The 16,996-nt window shown below is 49.1% G+C and overlaps 1 protein-coding gene across 4 annotated transcripts; it reads right to left on the bottom strand.

Moving 5' to 3' along the window:
• Positions 1-215: 215 nt before the first annotated feature.
• On the bottom strand, positions 216-16,858 carry RNPS1 (RNA binding protein with serine rich domain 1). 4 transcript variants are annotated; one of them, XM_063344453.1, is made up of 9 exons: positions 16,760-16,858; positions 15,983-16,354; positions 12,973-13,164; positions 12,450-12,605; positions 11,942-12,133; positions 4,152-4,254; positions 3,224-3,377; positions 2,597-2,738; positions 216-1,328 (listed from the first exon to the last, which is right to left on the bottom strand). In XM_063344453.1, exons 3-9 carry the CDS (start codon positions 13,041-13,043, stop codon positions 1,223-1,225), a joined length of 924 nt encoding a protein of 307 aa, XP_063200523.1. In that variant the 5' UTR covers positions 13,044-13,164; positions 15,983-16,354; positions 16,760-16,858; the 3' UTR covers positions 216-1,222. The 4 variants fall into 4 exon arrangements, with proteins under 4 accessions (XP_063200523.1, XP_063200524.1, XP_063200526.1 ...); XM_063344454.1 differs by lacking the exon at positions 15,983-16,354 and having other exon boundaries at positions 16,760-16,857; XM_063344456.1 differs by lacking the exons at positions 12,973-13,164; positions 15,983-16,354 and having other exon boundaries at positions 16,760-16,854.
• Between the last annotated feature and the right edge of the window lie 138 nt (positions 16,859-16,996).

The raw sequence follows: 16,996 nt of genomic DNA, 5'->3' as shown, positions 1-16,996 counted from the left end.
CGTGGCGGCAGCCAATGGGAAGCGCCGGCCGGCGTGACGCTGGAGCTAAGCACCGCCCACGCGGGCCTTAAAGAGACAGGCGCCCGGGGCCGGGAGAGCCCTCCGGTGGGAGGGGGCAGCGCTGGTTTTACCCTAAAATTGCCCCAAAAGGCAGGTGCCGGCCTCAGCGCATCTGCGCCGGGCGAGGCGATGGAGAAGGGAGCGAGGCAGGCCGGTTACTCTCAACCCTACTGCTTTATTCAACTGCTCGTCCTACACAAGTACAAACACAACATGGCCCAAAAGGCTACAAAGTGATACAAAACAAAACAAAAATCTGTATAGTATTGACTGTACAACAGGTGGTAAATTCCTTGCCTTTCCCTATGCGAGCCCCAGGTAATGCCGCCAGCGTGGCAACCCCCTGCCGCCTCCTCTGCCTCGCAGTCTCCAGAGGCTGACGCGCAGCCGCCCGACCAAGATCGGTAAGGGCAGAAACGCTTGCACCATCTCCCTGGGGGATTGCGCGTGAAGTTTTTACCAAAAACCCTTTAAGAAAAGGTGAAAGAAATCACTTATGGGGGCAGCTACAAACCAGTTCTTAAGATTTCCACCTTCTTTTCTAAAGTATCACGTTTGGTGGGCTGGACCGTGGCGATCGCCTGGTGTATGCGTTACAGAAGAGCACAATCTGCAGGAAGGGCACACTCTGCAGAAACTAACGATCTGTTTGAGGATTGGAATAAAGCGACAACTCGGTATTTAAATCTCGGGCAGATCTGGATTCCAGCTGCTCTGAAAAATCCTGTGCTGGCACCTGGCGATCAAGTTAAAATGCCTCCCTGCCTTACTACACAGGGTTTCTGAAATAGCTCAAGATTTACATGCTCGTCTGTACAGCGTGCTAAGCGGTTAAAAATCACCAAGCAGCAGCCTGCTAACTGAAGAAAGAGAGGCTGTGACATCTTTCCTTCCCTTTACCTGGAAAAGATGTTTCTGCAGCCTTCAAAATCAAAGCCATTTTTAAATAATTTCAATTCAATGCCAGGAAATTAGAAGCTCCACAGCAAAGGCTGTCTACTGGCCGGGAACTGCCGCGCTCTCCTCTTAGGTTGCCTTCACTGCCAGGATTATTTCTCTCTCTCTCACCCCTCCTCACCCAGACCCATTATAAAAAAAAGGTACAATATTTAGTCTGACAGGATTTAAGTTAAAAAATAAAAAGCTGTCCAGTCTTTTTGCTTTATCGTGAGGAGTTTGAGCTGGAGCGGCTGCGATGGCGCCTTCGGCCAGGAGATCTGGATCTTGATCGCCGGCGAACAGGGGATCTGCGCCGAGGAGACCGGGACCTGACAGAGAGAAGGAGAAAGCTTTCATTAGGAGACAAGAGCAACAGGTTCCAGTAACCTGTCAGCTCATCTACTGACTTTTCAAAACCACTTCCCCGCCTCCCTCCAAAAACCCCTCACACACCGCAGTAAAACAGCTTCAGCAAAATACAGCCCGCTCCAGAGGAAAACAGCAACTCAAACATTGACTACACAGAAAGAATATTCTGGCTACCCTCCCTCTGCTTCAGGAAGTTGAAAGAATGTTTAATAACCAAAGGACAGACAAGAATCTTTTCTTCTCCCTCAAGCAAAACAAGCTCACGTTCATTTTACATCAGATTCTCCTTCACCTGAAAGGTCAGCTTTGACTCCTGAAATACAGTGATATTCAGGGAATGGATTTAACATAAGCCCTCTCAAACCCCAGGGAGATTTCTTAGAGGAACTCTAACTCTAAAGAAATAGTTAAGATTTAAGGTTCTCAGTACTACGATCAATCTGTACCAGTATGACACTGAGGTTCCAGGCACAGAATATGAGCACAGCCTGAACAGGATAATAAAAGTTAGACTAGGGAAGAACACAAACAATGAGGAGGGAACACCAAATCTAGCTTTTGCCAGACCTCAGTAAAAGGTATGTTTAAACGAGGACCAACAGGCAGTGGATCCTGTGCCACATTAACCAGTTCTCATTTTTAAACCTGTAGTTTGTAAACAATCCAGTGGTTCAAATGGGAGTGGCTTTTACCAGTGACAAGAGTCTAACCAGACTTCCAAGCCCATCTAGATGCTAAGGAAGACTCCAAAAGACTTATTATCCGAGCACGTTCAGGCAGCCCCAAACTGCACAACGGGCGCGTGCATGTCATGTCATACCCTGGGGTCAGTGCACTCCGCTCGCCCGATGCAGGAGGACTGCTTTTTGGTCATAGAAATAAGAGAGGGAGGCGCAAGGGCTTCAGGCAAGCAAAGGGCTAGAGCAGGCTGCCAAAAGCATTCTGCCAGCCACAAGTCCATTCCCACTTCACCTGGAAGCATCGGTGTGGAAGGGACTCAGGGAACAGGCTGGAAAGCATCTGACATTTCTGACTGACTGCGCAGCGTGTAGACCAGAGCAGGTCACCCCGGCGCTAAGGAGTTAAGTACAATCCTGGTTCAACTGATGCCCAAAAGTCATTTTGAGGGGAAAGTCAAGTCCAACAGGGCTGAATTGTCCACATGCCCCCTTCAAGTCTTCAAGTGCTGTTATGCTGAGAAGGAAATACCAATTGTCACAGCTCTCACCTTCTCCTCATGCGAGGTGGTGACCTGCGCCACATGGGTGGTGGTGGCAGCATCCTCCTGGGTGGGCTAAAGCGTCTGGGAGGTGGCCTAGGTCGTGGTGCCAGCACAGCTGTGGCAGTGATCTCCTGACCATCAATCTGGCCTTTTAAGGGAATCAGAGAAAAAGGAAGAAGTAAGTATTTTTCGAGACTAACATCTACAACTGCAAAATCTACACTGCAACTCACAGCTTCATCACAAGCAACTGAAGCATCAATCAGCCTACAGTCCTATTTCCACCACACCCACTCAGGAGTTATTTTGACAAAGTCTGCGCATATATTAGACTTCTTAACCTAATATCCCATCAAATTGTAGTTCAGATGTTAACCAGGAAAGATTCTCACAAAAAACTTAAAGAACTTTATTACTGTTTGTTTTGAAAAAAATCAGTTTTAATAGTTCTGTGATTTTTTGGATCGGTCCTGAACCACACAAAAGCCAAAACCATTTGATCTGAAAACAAGCAGTATTTCAGATCAGTTCCCCAAAGGCTTCCCCATCACCTCCAACTCATTTTCAGATCAAACTCATCTGCTCCAGAGATTTTTAAAAGCAGACAGCCTCCTTGCAGCATTTGATACCTACCTCCATCCATGTGTTTCAGGGCTTTCTCAGCATCATCTGGGTTCTCAAACTCCACATAAGCATAACCTTTAGAGAGGTGTGGATTTAGCCTGTCAACTGGCATGTCGATCATTTTAATCTTTCCGTAAGTGGAAAAAATTTCCATAATGTGATCCTGCAGAGAAAGAGCAAGACTTAAGGATGTAGACCACACTTACTGACCAGGATTCAAGCCGTACGCAGCACTAGATTAGCTTTAAAACAATGCTATGGTCAGGAAGAGACACATTTCATCAGCCAGATGTGGAAAGGATTACCATTGCTTTCTGTACCGTTGTCCTTGGATTGTTCCAAACCTTCAGTTCTAGCAGCATTACTGCTGCATGTCAACACTGGCTACAAAAACATAACTAATGTAAAAATTCTCTTGGGGATCTGAAAAGGGAACTTAAGCCCTCAGTTGAAAACTCTTAAGGTACAATTATTATTATTTTTTAAAAAAAAAAAGTCATTTTTTTCAGCACCCTAAACCTTTTACTTCTGAAGACCTTTAAACTACATTCTAGCAAAGACAACTCAAGCCAGTCCAGCTCTCTTCAGATTCTTTATCAAGAACCTCCAGGTATTCCTAATGCCTCCAAGGTAATTCACGCCATTGTCCCAACTTCTACAATTTTCTTCCCAGTAAGGCAAGATACAAGGTCTGGGATACTGAGAAAGCAGATGGACCTCTTAAGCACTACACAGTCTCAAAAGCTTGCCTGCACTGTAGTTGACTCCGTAAAATCCTACCAAAATTTTTCTCACCAATTAATTTGGACACAAAGCAGGAATTTGCAAGAGCTTGGCAGCACTCTAGCAACAAAAAAGTTTTGACAGCTTAAAGAGCCACTCACGTGTCCTCACAGAAGACGTGCAAGTTTGATATCACCGGGGAGCATGCCATTACCTTGGTCACGTTTCTAGTGAGCCTTCCAACGTGCACTTTTGTAGGTCTGGGTGATGGGCTCCGCCTCTTCCGCTCCTTTTCATCTCTCTTGGGTGGCTTGGACCTGATTTTGACAACAGAAAATGTTTACAGTTTTCAGGCAACATGCAAAACAAAACCAAAAAGTCAGTCATTACCACACGATAAAAGGGTACCATTTTTCTTGGGAGGGCATCTTTTTTCTTATGTTACAGGTTAGGAAGTGCTGGGGTGCTGGTGTTACACTTGGAAACACCCCAGGACTTGCATTTCCCCTGTCTGCTTTTGCTTTAGAACATTCTGGAATTTGAGAGCCTTTTTTTGGTGAGTTTTCAACTAGGTTTCAACTGCAACTAGGTAACAAACTAAACAAATTTAGCAAATATTTCTTCAAAGTTGTTGGCTGTAATTAAAGAATTTCCCAGTTAAAACAAAAACCATTCTTTGCCTCTGTCGTGGTTTAGCCTCAGATGGCAACAAAGAACCACGTGCCGCTCGCACGTGCCTTCCTAATAGAGGAAGGATCGTAAGAAAAGGCAAGACTCTTGGTTTGGGACAAAGGCAGTTTAACAGAACAGCAGAGGGAACAGGCAAACAACAACAACAACACGGGTAGGGGAATATACAAACGCGATTACGGAACCGCCACTCCCCTCCGCTCACCGACCGGCCGGCCCCGGGACGCCCCAGCCCGCTTTTAAGCAGCAACTTCCTGTCCCCTCCCCCGGCAGCTCAGGGTGGGCGTGGCTCACATGGCATGGAATACCAGGGAAAATTAACCCTATCCCCACCGGAACCAGGACATTATCCACCCCTTATTCCATACCATCTATGCCATGCCCAGCAGGTTCCAATGAATTGCCACCACTTTCCCCTGTTATATATATATATATGTACACACATATAATGCCCTTAGTTTATGGGTCATCCCTCCAAAGTGTCCGTTGAGTTCTTTTAATCCACGGCTTTGGGCTCCATCTGTTAGAACAGTCTCTCAGGGCAGGTGAGATGCTGGGTGGTGCTGGTCTGTTGCATGCTGTATTTTTCGGAGCTTGTGACTGGTGCACCTGGTGTGGCTCATGCACGCGGTCCATGGGCTGAAGATGTAGATCTTGAGGAAACTGCTGGGCGCCAGCTGCTGAGATCAGTTCTTATCCCATCATCCCTGTGCCTTACTTGTAGTACAACTGATAGTAATTATAGCAATGAGGACATACAGTGACAGTGTTACTTAGCAATTAACAGCACACAATCTGATTCATTGGCTATTCTCGCCCAAAATCAGATCCCCATAAGGTACACATCGAACTTCCCCATCCTGCCGCATCACCCACCAAGTGCACCCAGGTCCTTGGGCAAAAGCAATCCCACGGATGGGTTTGCCTTTGCCTGAGGCAGGACTAACCCAGACTGTCTTCCCTAGCATATTCTTCATGTGCACTACAGGGACTTTATCCCCTTCTACGGTACGTGGAAGTTTTGATTGGGCAGGGCCAGCCCGATTGTTAGATCCCCTGGTGTTAACTAGCCAGGTAGCTTTTGCTAAATGTGTATCCCAGTGTTTGAAAGTCCCACCACCCATTGCTCTCAGTGTAGTTTTTAACAGTCCATTGTATCGTTCTATCTTCCCAGAGGCTGGTGCGTGATAGGGGATGTGATACACCCACTCGATACCATGCTTTTTGGCCCAGGTGTCTATGAGGCTGTTTCGGAAATGAGTCCCGTTGTCCGACTCAATTCTCTCTGGGGTACCATGTCGCCACAGGACTTGCTTTTCAAGGCCCAGGATAGTGTTCCGGGCAGTGGCATGGGGCACAGGGTATGTTTCCAGCCATCCAGTGGTTGCTTCCACCATTGTGAGCACATAGCGCTTGCCTTGACGGGTTTGTGGCAGTGTGATATAATCAATCTGCCAGGCCTCCCCATATTTGTATTTCAGCCATCGCCCTCCATACCAAAGAGGCTTCAAACGCTTGGCTTGTTTGATCGCAGCGCATGTCTCACATTCATGGATGACCTGTGCAATAGCGTCCATGGTCAAGTCCACCCCTCGGTCACGAGCCCATCTATATGTCGCATCTCTCCCTTGATGGCCTGAGGAGTCATGGGCCCACCGAGCTATGAATAGTTCACCCTTACGTTGCCAGTCCAGATCCACCTGAGCCACTTCAATCCTGGCGGCCCGATCCACCTGCTGGTTGTTCTGATGTTCCTCCGTGGCCCGATTCTTCGGTACGTGGGCATCTACATGGCGTACTTTCACAACCAGATTCTCTATCCGGGCAGCAATATCTTGCCATAGGTCAGCAGCCCAGATGGGTTTGCCTCTGCGCTGCCAGTTGCCCTGCTTCCACTGCTGTAACCACCCCCACAGAGCATTTGCCACCATCCATGAGTCAGTGTAGAGATAAAGTACTGGCCATTTTTCTCGCTCAGCAATGTCCAAAGCCAGCTGAATAGCCTTCACCTCTGCAAACTGGCTCGATTCACCCTGTCCCTCACTGGCTTCTGCAACCCGTCGTGTAGGACTCCACACAGCAGCCTTCCACTTTCGATGCTTTCCCACAATACGGCAGGACCCATCAGTGAACAGGGCATATTTCTTCTCATTTTCTGGCAGTTTATTATATGGTGGGGCCTCTTCTGCACGCGTCACCTCCTCCTCTGGTGACATTCCGAAATCCTTGCCTTCTGGCCAGTCCATGATCACTTCCAGAATTCCTGGGCGACTGGGGTTTCCCATTCGAGTTCGCTGCGTGATCAGTGCAATCCACTTACTCCATGTAGCATCGGTTGCATGATGTGTGGTGGGGACCCTTTCTTTGAACATCCAACCCAGCACCGGCAGTCGAGGTGCTAAGAGGAGCTGTGCTTCTGTACCAACTACTTCCGAAGCAGCTCGAACCCCTTCATATGCTGCCAATATCTCTTTTTCTGTTGGAGTGTAGCGGGCTTCGGATCCTCTGTATCCACGACTCCAAAACCCTAGGGGTCGACCTCGAGTCTCCCCTGGTGCTTTCTGCCAGAGGCTCCAGGTAGGGCCGTTCTCCCCGGCTGCGGTATAGAGCACATTTTTAACATCTTGTCCTGCCCGGACTGGCCCCAGGGCCACTGCATGGACTATTTCCTGTTTGATTTGTTCAAAAGCTTGTCGTTGCTCAGGACCCCATTTAAAATCATTCTTCTTCCGGGTTACTTGATACAGAGGGCTTACAATTTGACTGTAATCTGGGATATGCATTCTCCAAAAACCCACAATACCTAAGAAAGCCTGTGTTTCCTTTTTACTAGTTGGTGGAGACATAGCTGCTATTTTGTTGATCACATCCATTGGAATCTGACGGCGTCCATCTTGCCATTTTATTCCTAAAAACTGGATCTCCTGCGCAGGTCCCTTGACCTTACTTCGCTTTATAGCAAAACCAGCGTTCAGAAGGATTTGGACTATTTTACTCCCTTTCTCAAAAACTTCTTCTGCTGTGTTTCCCCATACAATGATGTCATCAATGTACTGCAGATGTTCTGGAGCTTCACCCTGTTCCAGTGCAGTCTGGATCAGTCCATGGCAAATGGTGGGACTGTGTTTCCACCCCTGGGGCAGTCGATTCCAGGTGTATTGGACGCCCCTCCAAGTGAAAGCAAACTGTGGCCTGCACTCTGCTGCCAAAGGGATTGAAAAGAATGCATTCGCTATATCAATCGTGGCATACCATTTGGCTGCCTTGGACTCCAGTTCGTACTGCAGTTCTAGCATGTCCGGCACGGCAGCACTCAGCGGTGGCGTGACTTCATTCAGACCACGATAGTCTACAGTTAGCCTCCACTCTCCATTAGATTTTCGCACCGGCCATATGGGACTGTTAAAGGGGGAGCGAGTCTTGCTGATCACTCCTTGAACCTCTAGTTGACGAATCAGCTCATGGATGGGAATCAGAGAGTCTCGGTTAGTGCGATACTGTCGCCGATGCACCGTTGTGGTAGCAATCGGCACCTGTTGTTCTTTGACCCTCAATAACCCCACAACAGAAGAATCCTCCGAGAGACCAGGCAAGGCAGACAACTGTTTAACTTCCTCTGTCTCCAAAGCAGCTATGCCAAAGGCCCAGCGGTACCCTTTTGGGTCCTTAAAATACCCTCTCCTGAGGTAATCTATACCAAGGATGCATGGAGCCTCTGGGCCAGTCACAATGGGATGCTTTTGCCACTCATTCCCAGTTAGGCTCACTTCTGCCTCCAGTACAGTCAACTCTTGGGATCCCCCTGTCACCCCAGAAATACAAATGGGTTCTGCCCCTCTATAGCTTGATGGTATTAAAGTACACTGCGCACCCGTGTCCACTAGAGCCTTATACTCCTGTGGGTCTGATGTGCCAGGCCATCGAATCCACACCGTCCAATAAACCCGGTTGTCCCTTTCCTCCACCTGGCCGGAGGCAGGGCCCCCCTAATACTCGTCATAGTATCCATTACTCACTTCTTGCATAAATGACTTGGAAGTTCCTTCAAGAGGATCAGAAGCAAGATCAGGCCTTCTGCTTTGTCTGGGGAACGGCCCACTGGAAACTGGGGCGGCACTTTTCCTGGAGGGATCCCCTTTTGTGGTTGTCCTTCCTTGCAACTCCTGTACCCGTGTCCGCAGGATCGAAGTAGGTCGTCCATCCCACTTCCTCATGTCCTCTCCGTGGTCCTGCAGGTAGAACCACAGGGTGCCTCGTGGTGTGTACCCTCTGTACTCTCTCTCTTGAGTGGGGAAATGCCTGCTTCTAATAGCTGAGATGCTGGCCCGTGCAGGTGGGGAGTAGAACATATTCTCTTCAAGTTGCTGGACCTTCCGCGACAATTTCTCCACAGCTGAGACAAGGGGGGAAGAGAGACTTTCTTCATATCGCCGGAGCCGGCCAGCTACCTCATCCACTGTTGGTCCCTCTTCACCTTTCCATTCCATTACTGCCAGGGAGTTGGCATATGACGATGGTGCGCTCCGTACAAACTTCCGCCACATGGGCCTTGTGCATCGCACCTCATCAGGGTCTGTGGGTAAGTCGGCATTGTCCAAGTCATAATAAATCATCTCCCGCACGGCTAATTCTCTCAGGTACTGGATACCTCTTTCCATGGTAGTCCACTTGCTTGGCTGACATACAACATCCTCACTGAAGGGGTACCTCTCCCTCACGCCTGACAGGAGTCGTTTCCAGAGGCTGAGGGCTTGGGTCTTTTTCCCAATCGCCTTGTCAATGCCGCCTTCCCTAGACAGGGATCCCAGCTGCCTGGCCTCCCTACCCTCTAATTCCAGGCTACTGGCCCCATTATCCCAGCACCGGAGCAGCCAGGTGACAATGTGCTCGCCTGAAAGTCGGCTGAAATCTTTTCGCATATCCCGCAGCTCACTCAAGGATAGGGATCGAGTAATTATCTCTGGTTCTGCCTCTTCCTCCTGCTCTCGTGATGGCCCTGGTTCATCATCATCTCTTACTAAGCGAACTGATTTCTTTGTGTACTTCTTCTTCTGTATGGGGGCAACTGATACCGGCACGGGTTGGTTTCCTGGTTCAGTGGCAGTGGCTACCACGGGGGTTGCAGTAGCCGCAGTGGCTACCACGGGGGTTGCAGTAGCCGCAGTGGCTACCACGGGGGTTGCAGTAGCCGCAGGGGCCGCCGCAGGGGCCGCCGTAGCCGCAGGGGCCGCCGCAGTAGCCGCAGGGGCCGCCGCAGGGGCTGCAGCAGCCGCAGGGGCCGCCAGTCTGGTTTCCATCTCTTCCCCTTGAGGGTGCTGCATAATTCTGAGCAGTGCCTGGTAGATACTGGCCAGGGCCCAGCACAGCGCGGTGAGTTGTGCCTCTCTAGAATAGCCACAGCATTTTCCCTTCAAATATTCTACCACTTTATCAGGGTCCTGTAATTGTTCAGGGGTGAAGTCCCAGACCATTGGAGGTGAGTAGTTCTCTAGGTACCTGCCCATGCTCTCCCACATGCCATGCCACCCCTGACTATCCAGCCTCGGAGCAGATCTCCGGGTGGTAGTCTTAAATAGTTGCTTAACCCTAAACAAGACCTGGAACGTATTCAGGAGACATAGCACTAGGAACACACTAGTTTGAGTATCCCAAGGATATTCAAGATTCTCAAAAGCTGTCATACCTGACCCGAAGGAGAAAAGGGAGGCAAAAGGGCTGGGGAAACTATTAACAAATTCTGAGAGACAGTGTCCAATGTACGGACAGGACAACAAAACCACATAAACACCCCAAAATAGCCGTCTGAACAGTGATGTTATCATATCATAAACAGATATCGCACAGGACAGCAGAATGATAATCCTCATCCCTCTTCCAGACATGGTAAACAGCATCGCAGGGAGTACATAAGCCATATAGGAATTTATGTAACACAGCCATGAGAACAAACCAAGCAACATGATGACCAGTGACTATTTACCTAATAAAATAAATGCATACAAGAAAAAAAAAACCAAAACCGTTTTTTCCACGTTCTAGTTGGATTCTGTCGTTATCTCAACCCTTCGTGCCCCACGTTGGGCGCCAAAAAGGACTGTCGTGGTTTAGCCTCAGATGGCAACAAAGAACCACGTGCCGCTCGCACGTGCCTTCCTAATAGAGGAAGGATCGTAAGAAAAGGCAAGACTCTTGGTTTGGGACAAAGGCAGTTTAACAGAACAGCAGAGGGAACAGGCAAACAACAACAACAACACGGGTAGGGGAATATACAAACGCGATTACGGAACCGCCACTCCCCTCCGCTCACCGACCGGCCGGCCCCGGGACGCCCCAGCCCGCTTTTAAGCAGCAACTTCCTGTCCCCTCCCCCGGCAGCTCAGGGTGGGCGTGGCTCACATGGCATGGAATACCAGGGAAAATTAACCCTATCCCCACCGGAACCAGGACAGCCTCAACAATTAAAGAGGTAAAATGAGGACATAAACACCAAAGCACACCACAGGCAGGCAAAGTAATGAAGTCAATGATTTGTGTTTCTCTATCTTCTGTTCACTACAGAGGTCCAGAAATGTCACAGTTAAAAAAAACTATTTAAGTAGCTGCATAGCACAATTTCATTGTAGTTTTTTTTTTAAACCCACAACTGGAATGTAATTTTAATCTGTAAAAAATCCAGTATGCAGAAAAATCATATTTATGCTTCTTCTTAATCTTACTGTCCATAAACTGAGGGATATACTAAAAAAAAACCCCACGCTACCTTATAAGAATTCAGTAGAATTTATCAGCCTTCAGCACCCTACCTACAGAATTATCCAAAGGAAAACCTGTATGGACACTAACATAGTTTGACTCCCACCCTTAAAGGAAAATGCTTCCTTTGCTCCTCCTCCCATTTTATTTTTTTTTATACATAAGAATATACATTTACATATGCATACACACATATACTGCTTTCAGCCCTGACTTTTCTGATAGTCTTGGCTGTAATTTACAGGAATCAAAGATCTTTACTCTATCTAGTGTTCATATAGTCCCATATTATTGGGGAAACATTGATTAAAACTGCTTCTACAAAATACAGTATTTAAAATCACTCTTTAAAATGAGGTTTTTAATGTCTCTTCCTACAGGGCATAGGTTTTGATTGCAAGCAAAAGGAGCACACCCATTCTAAGAAAATTCAGATCTCCAAGTTATGGAGAAAGTAAATGGTCCTCAGAAAAAAAAGACATCTATTCTGATCATAATCTTGTATTCTACATGGAAATTAACCTCCCACATGGCAATTTCTAGAAGGCAAATAAAACGTACTTGGAGCGGGAGCGCCTCCTGTTGTCATGTCTCCGTCGAGATGGACTTGGAGATCCAGAGGAGCTGCTAGAACTCGAACTGCGTGAAGTGCTGGAGCTCCCAGAGCGGCTTGAGGCAGAAGAGGAGCTAGAGCCACTGCTAGAACCAGTGCTGGAACTGGACCCTGAACTGGAAGTTGAGCTGGAACGGGATCTGTTGGGGGCGATAGAGGGAATAAAAACGAGTGGAGTACCCAGAAAAAGAATGGCTGAAAAAATTCTGCTAACTATGGAGCGGGCAACTGTGAGTTAGAACAATGAAAACTGATGCTCCATAGCTCATTAGACAGCCAAAGGAAATTCATTCCTAAAAAAACCCCTAAAACCCCTCAAGTTAGGCAAAACTGCACTATGACTGACATAACACAAGCTTTCAATGAGTCCACGACACAGGGAATGAAATGTACCAGAAATCAAGGTGGTGGTTTCTGAGAACACTGTAATTTGTTACTACCTGTAAAAGCAACTACCTGGTACTGCTGCTCCCACTGGAAGCACTGCGTCTTTTGCGTGTCTTGTCTCGACCACGATCCTTTTCACCCGACTCCTTAGTGCCTCCTTTATCCTTGGACCGGTCCTTTGATTTCTCTTCAGACCTATCCTTGCGCTTGGTTGGTGAGGGAGCCCTTCAAGAACAAAACCCAGAAGACATTGTTAAGTACAGAAAAACAAAAAAACCAAACAACAAAAACCCCACACCCAAACACAGAACAGAACAGCAACACAAAACAATGAACTTCAAATGTAACTCAAGATCACCAAAACTGCGGAGGTTAAAGCATTGGTCAAGTTTGGAGTTTTTAGAAAAAGGAAAATATTTCACATTACAGAGCAGCTTTGAGGAAGACAGTTAGGGCATGTAGAAATTCTCACACATAGAAATTCACACAAAAAGAGGTATGTTTCCAATTCCTCACCCTCACTGGGAGAACCCTAGTACCCTGTAACATCCCCAGTTTTGTTAAGCCTAGAAAATTCGGACAGAATGATTACCTAGTGTTGGATTTTTTATTATTTTCTTTGAGTCCTAGCAAACTCTTCTTTTTCAATCCTGATAACTCCATTTCCCCTTCGGAGGCGTCCAAAGCAGCACCGAATGGGCCTCACTTATCTCAAATCTCACTTCTAACTCCTCGATTCTGAGAACCGATCCCTAATCGAGTGCAATAAACTCCAAAGAACAGCCTAGTGACAAGATAAAAGGGTTTAGAAACAAGAAATTAACAGAGAAGCATAAAACAGCAAGCCCGCTTTGCAACAATGGCAGCACACTGGGCATCAACTGACTTCTACAGAGTATTTCAGTTACACGTACTGACTGGTACAGGGCCGTTAACGGCCAGCCTCTGTGCTGGCACCGCGTGCCTCGTAAAAGTCTGCATCCAGGTTTAAAGCTACCATTTTGCCATTCACAGAAGTACAATGTACCTTAATTATCCAACCAAAAAAATGGCAGACAGAGGACATCCTTTTTCACTGCAAGATGCACATGCAGCTCGTGCCTCTTGACAACAGCCTTATCTCCAGAGGAGTGAGCACTGTTTTTCTCCAAAGCCAATTTGTGCCATATAGCGTATATTTGTCAGGAAGAAAGGGCTGTTGAGAACAACACCCCCCCACCGAATTATGGCTGCTCTCAGCCTCAGCAAGCTGCTTCCAAAGCTCTGTCAGCCTTGGAAAGGCTAGATTAGAGAGCCCAGTTTGCTGCACTGCTGCAACAGCAGATCCCACTTTAACTTCTTAGCAGAAAGTCTAAACTGGATTCTGACCTCAGCCCCACTACTTAACACTGAAATACTGGGCATTAGTGGAATTCCAGACGTTTCACATGAGAGGGCTGCATCTATCACATATTCCGCAATGTCTAAACATGTTGCATTTTGACTATTCCACATGGGTTGTTTAACGCCTGCATTACAAAGCTGCCTCCAATGTAGGTTTTAACCACTAAAAGGCTGTGGCAGATTTGGCTTGCTGTAACACCCATTATCTACCTATGAATGAAACATTAAGGAAATGGAAGAGTGAACAGAAGCATGTCTGAACTGCCAGGCTTATCTGAAGCGGCACTGAATATTCACAGTATTGCATGATGTTGGAAACATCTCTATCTCCACATGCATCACAGGCAAAATTAGTTAACAAGCAAAAAACCTCTCCAGCTCACTGCATCCAACAGCATTATTGCTTCTATGCTTCTGGTGTCAGATTCTGGTAAGAAATTACTTTATTCTTTAAATTGCAATTAAATTTATGTTTGGGAAGAGATCACTTCTGAACACCTGATTTTCAGCTTCACCATTTTCCCTAATATGACAACTCCAAAAAGCCACACCACAAGTGAACACCTGCATCTGCAGATCAAGAAACACCCACGCCTTTTTGCATGGAGAACAGGAAACTCACAACACAAACACGACACTGGTAGGGCTCACTGGAAGAGGACATGGCTCCTCTAACACCAGTGGCGGTAAGAAGACAGTCCATGGACTGTTCCATAGGTGCTGCAAACATGACTATGAAAAGCAAACCTGAGTACGTGTCCCAGCTGTGTGATATTTCTAACCAGCTCTATGCCTCTCGCTGAAAGCGTGAGGGGGCTGCAGTTCAAAAACTGAAAGCCACTGCATGAGACCAGCTGAGTCATTTGGAAGAACAGAATCGACAAATTTCTGGACTTACAAGACCAAGTCATCTTACAAGACTCATCATCCTCCTTTCCCACCTTTCTTCTAATTATACCAGTCAGGTTTGTGTTATCTCTTCCTACACACTGATTTCTCTTGCATCTGTGGACTATCACGGTGATGATGCTATCAGCTCAGCCATGCAAAACCATCTATTATCATCTGATAGCTGGCTCTGGTTTTAGCCCTACTGGAAGCGGGGAGGAGAGAGAACCCAGATGAAGACCAGCACACGCTTTGCTGTTATCTAGCCCACTGCTGGAGTAGTAGGTAATACTTCAATTAAACAGCTACCACTCCGGCACCACTCCTCAGGACAGGCAGTTACCAGGCAAATCAGCCATATGTTCATACATTGAGCAAAATTCCACTTGACGATACATGCAGCATTTAAGCAGCCTCAAAACTAAACTGTTTTCTCTCCATCAAAACCACAGAATGGTCTGCGTTGGAAGGGACCTTAAAGATCATCCAGTTCCAACCCCCCTGCCCTGGGCAGGGACACCTCCCACCATACCAGGTTGCTCCAAGCCCCATCCAACCTGCCCTTGAACACCTCCAGGGATGGGGCAGCCACAGCTTATCTAGGCAGCCTGGGACAGGGGCTCACCACCCTCAGAATGAAAAATTTTTGCCTGATATCTAATCTAAATCTCTCCTCTTCCTGTTTGAAGCCATTACCCCATATGCTATCACTACATGCCCTTGTAAAAAGTCACTCCCCAGTCACATCCCCTTTAGGGGCTGGAAGGGGCTCCAAGGTCTCCCCGGAGCCTTCTCTTCTCCAGGCTGAACCCCCCCAGCTCTCTCAGCCTGTCCTCACAGCAGAGGGGCTCCAGCCCTCCCAGCATCTCCGGGGCCTCCTCTGGCCCCGCTCCAACAGCTCCGTGTCCTTCTGCTGTTGGTGCCCCAGAGCTGGGGACAGCACTGCAGGGGGGTCTCCCCAGAGCAGAGCATAGGGGCAGAATCCCCACCCCTTCACCCTGCTGGCCATGCTTCTTTTATATATGTATATTTCTCAAGAATGCCACTTGCCTAGCTTATTTCAGTTGGAAACCTCAGCCTAAGAGACATAGCCTGTGGGCAATTTCATCTGTAAGTGTTCAGACATTCACTGGAAGACGTAAAAAGAATAAAATCATGGCTTTCACACAAGGGCAAATAACAATGCATTTCTAAGCAACACACAATCTTTCCTACAATCAAAAAACCCTCTCAATCCCTACCAAGTCGATGTTTTTGCAGCACCCACCCCAAACCAGAAAGCCTAGGAGCAATCTACAAGGGCCAAACATTCGTCTCACACACACACACACCTCTCTGCTTTAAAGAGTCGGCTTGCACTCTTAGAGAGCAGCAAAGGAAGCAAACTCCGCTCTCCCACGGACTTCCTGCACGACTACAGGCAAGTCCTTTAATGGCAGTTTGCTTCAGATCCTCATTTGCAAAATGGGGATAAGATTTCCTCCTGTGAGGAGTGGGTTCAACGCTTGGCAGTTCTTTGCAAAGTTACGGCCGCTCGCCCAAGCTAACTACAGCGAGCAGGGCCGGAGGAGCGCCGGGGCAGCCAGCTCCGCGTCCCGGTTCGCACGCCATGGGGTACGTTACGGCGCCGGGCGGACCGAGGCCTTGTCGCTGCTGACCGCACCGTACGTGTCGCCATACTATGAGCGAAGCCGAGGCGCGGGCTGAGGAACAGGGAGAGAAAAGCACAGACCAAGCACAGAGTCGGTTCAGAGCAGAGCCCGCACCCCGGGGCCCGCGCCGCCGGCCCGCCCGCCCCCGGGCCCGCCCGGCGCTCCTCCCGCCGCCCCAGCCGCGGGGAGCACCGAGACCCCCGGCCCCGGCTCCCTTCCAGGCCCCGGCCCGGCCCCGCCCCGGCCCGGCCTCCCGCCCGCCCTCCCCGCCCCCGGGCGCGGTAGGCCGCAGCAGCCGGGGCCCCATCCCTGACCCTCGCCCCGCCATCTCCTCCTCGGCGGCTCCAGCGCGCTCCCCGCGGCACCCCCGGGCGGCGGCGAAGCCGCTCCGCGCCGCGGCCGGCCCGGATGGACGCGGATCCCCCGCGGCCCCCGCCTGGCCCCGGCCCCACTCACATCCTCGGCGCCCGCCTCAGCCGCCGCGCCCGGCCCGTCGCGCGCGACCGACGCAGCGCGGGCGGGAAGGGGCGCCGCGCGGCGCGCGCCGATGGCGTCACGCGCCGGCGTTGGGGGCGGGGGAGGGGGCTGGGAAGGGGTTTAAAGGGACAGGGCGGGAGGGGACTGGGGGTGTGAGCGTATCCGTGGGTTGTGAGGAGGGGAGCGGGGCGGCGTCGTGATGTCCGTGGAGTCGGG

This window comes from Chroicocephalus ridibundus, chromosome 8 (genome assembly GCF_963924245.1).
Source record: "Chroicocephalus ridibundus chromosome 8, bChrRid1.1, whole genome shotgun sequence".
Taxonomy (NCBI): Eukaryota; Metazoa; Chordata; class Aves; order Charadriiformes; family Laridae; genus Chroicocephalus; species Chroicocephalus ridibundus.
The sequence above is the reverse complement of the archived record's forward strand: the minus strand, read 5'-3'. Positions and strand labels throughout refer to the sequence as shown.

Bases quoted from the DNA above. Each gene is read 5' to 3' on its own strand.
- RNPS1 (XM_063344453.1), bottom strand. From the start codon at position 13,043: ATGGAGTTATCAGGATTGAAAAAGAAGAGTTTGCTAGGACTCAAAGAA. The intron at 12,606-12,972 runs GTAATCATTCTG...TTGTTCTTGAAG, and splicing joins AATAAAAAATCCAACACTAG to GGCTCCCTCACCAACCAAGC. The intron at 12,134-12,449 runs GTAGTTGCTTTT...CGCCCCCAACAG, and splicing joins AGTGGGAGCAGCAGTACCAG to ATCCCGTTCCAGCTCAACTT.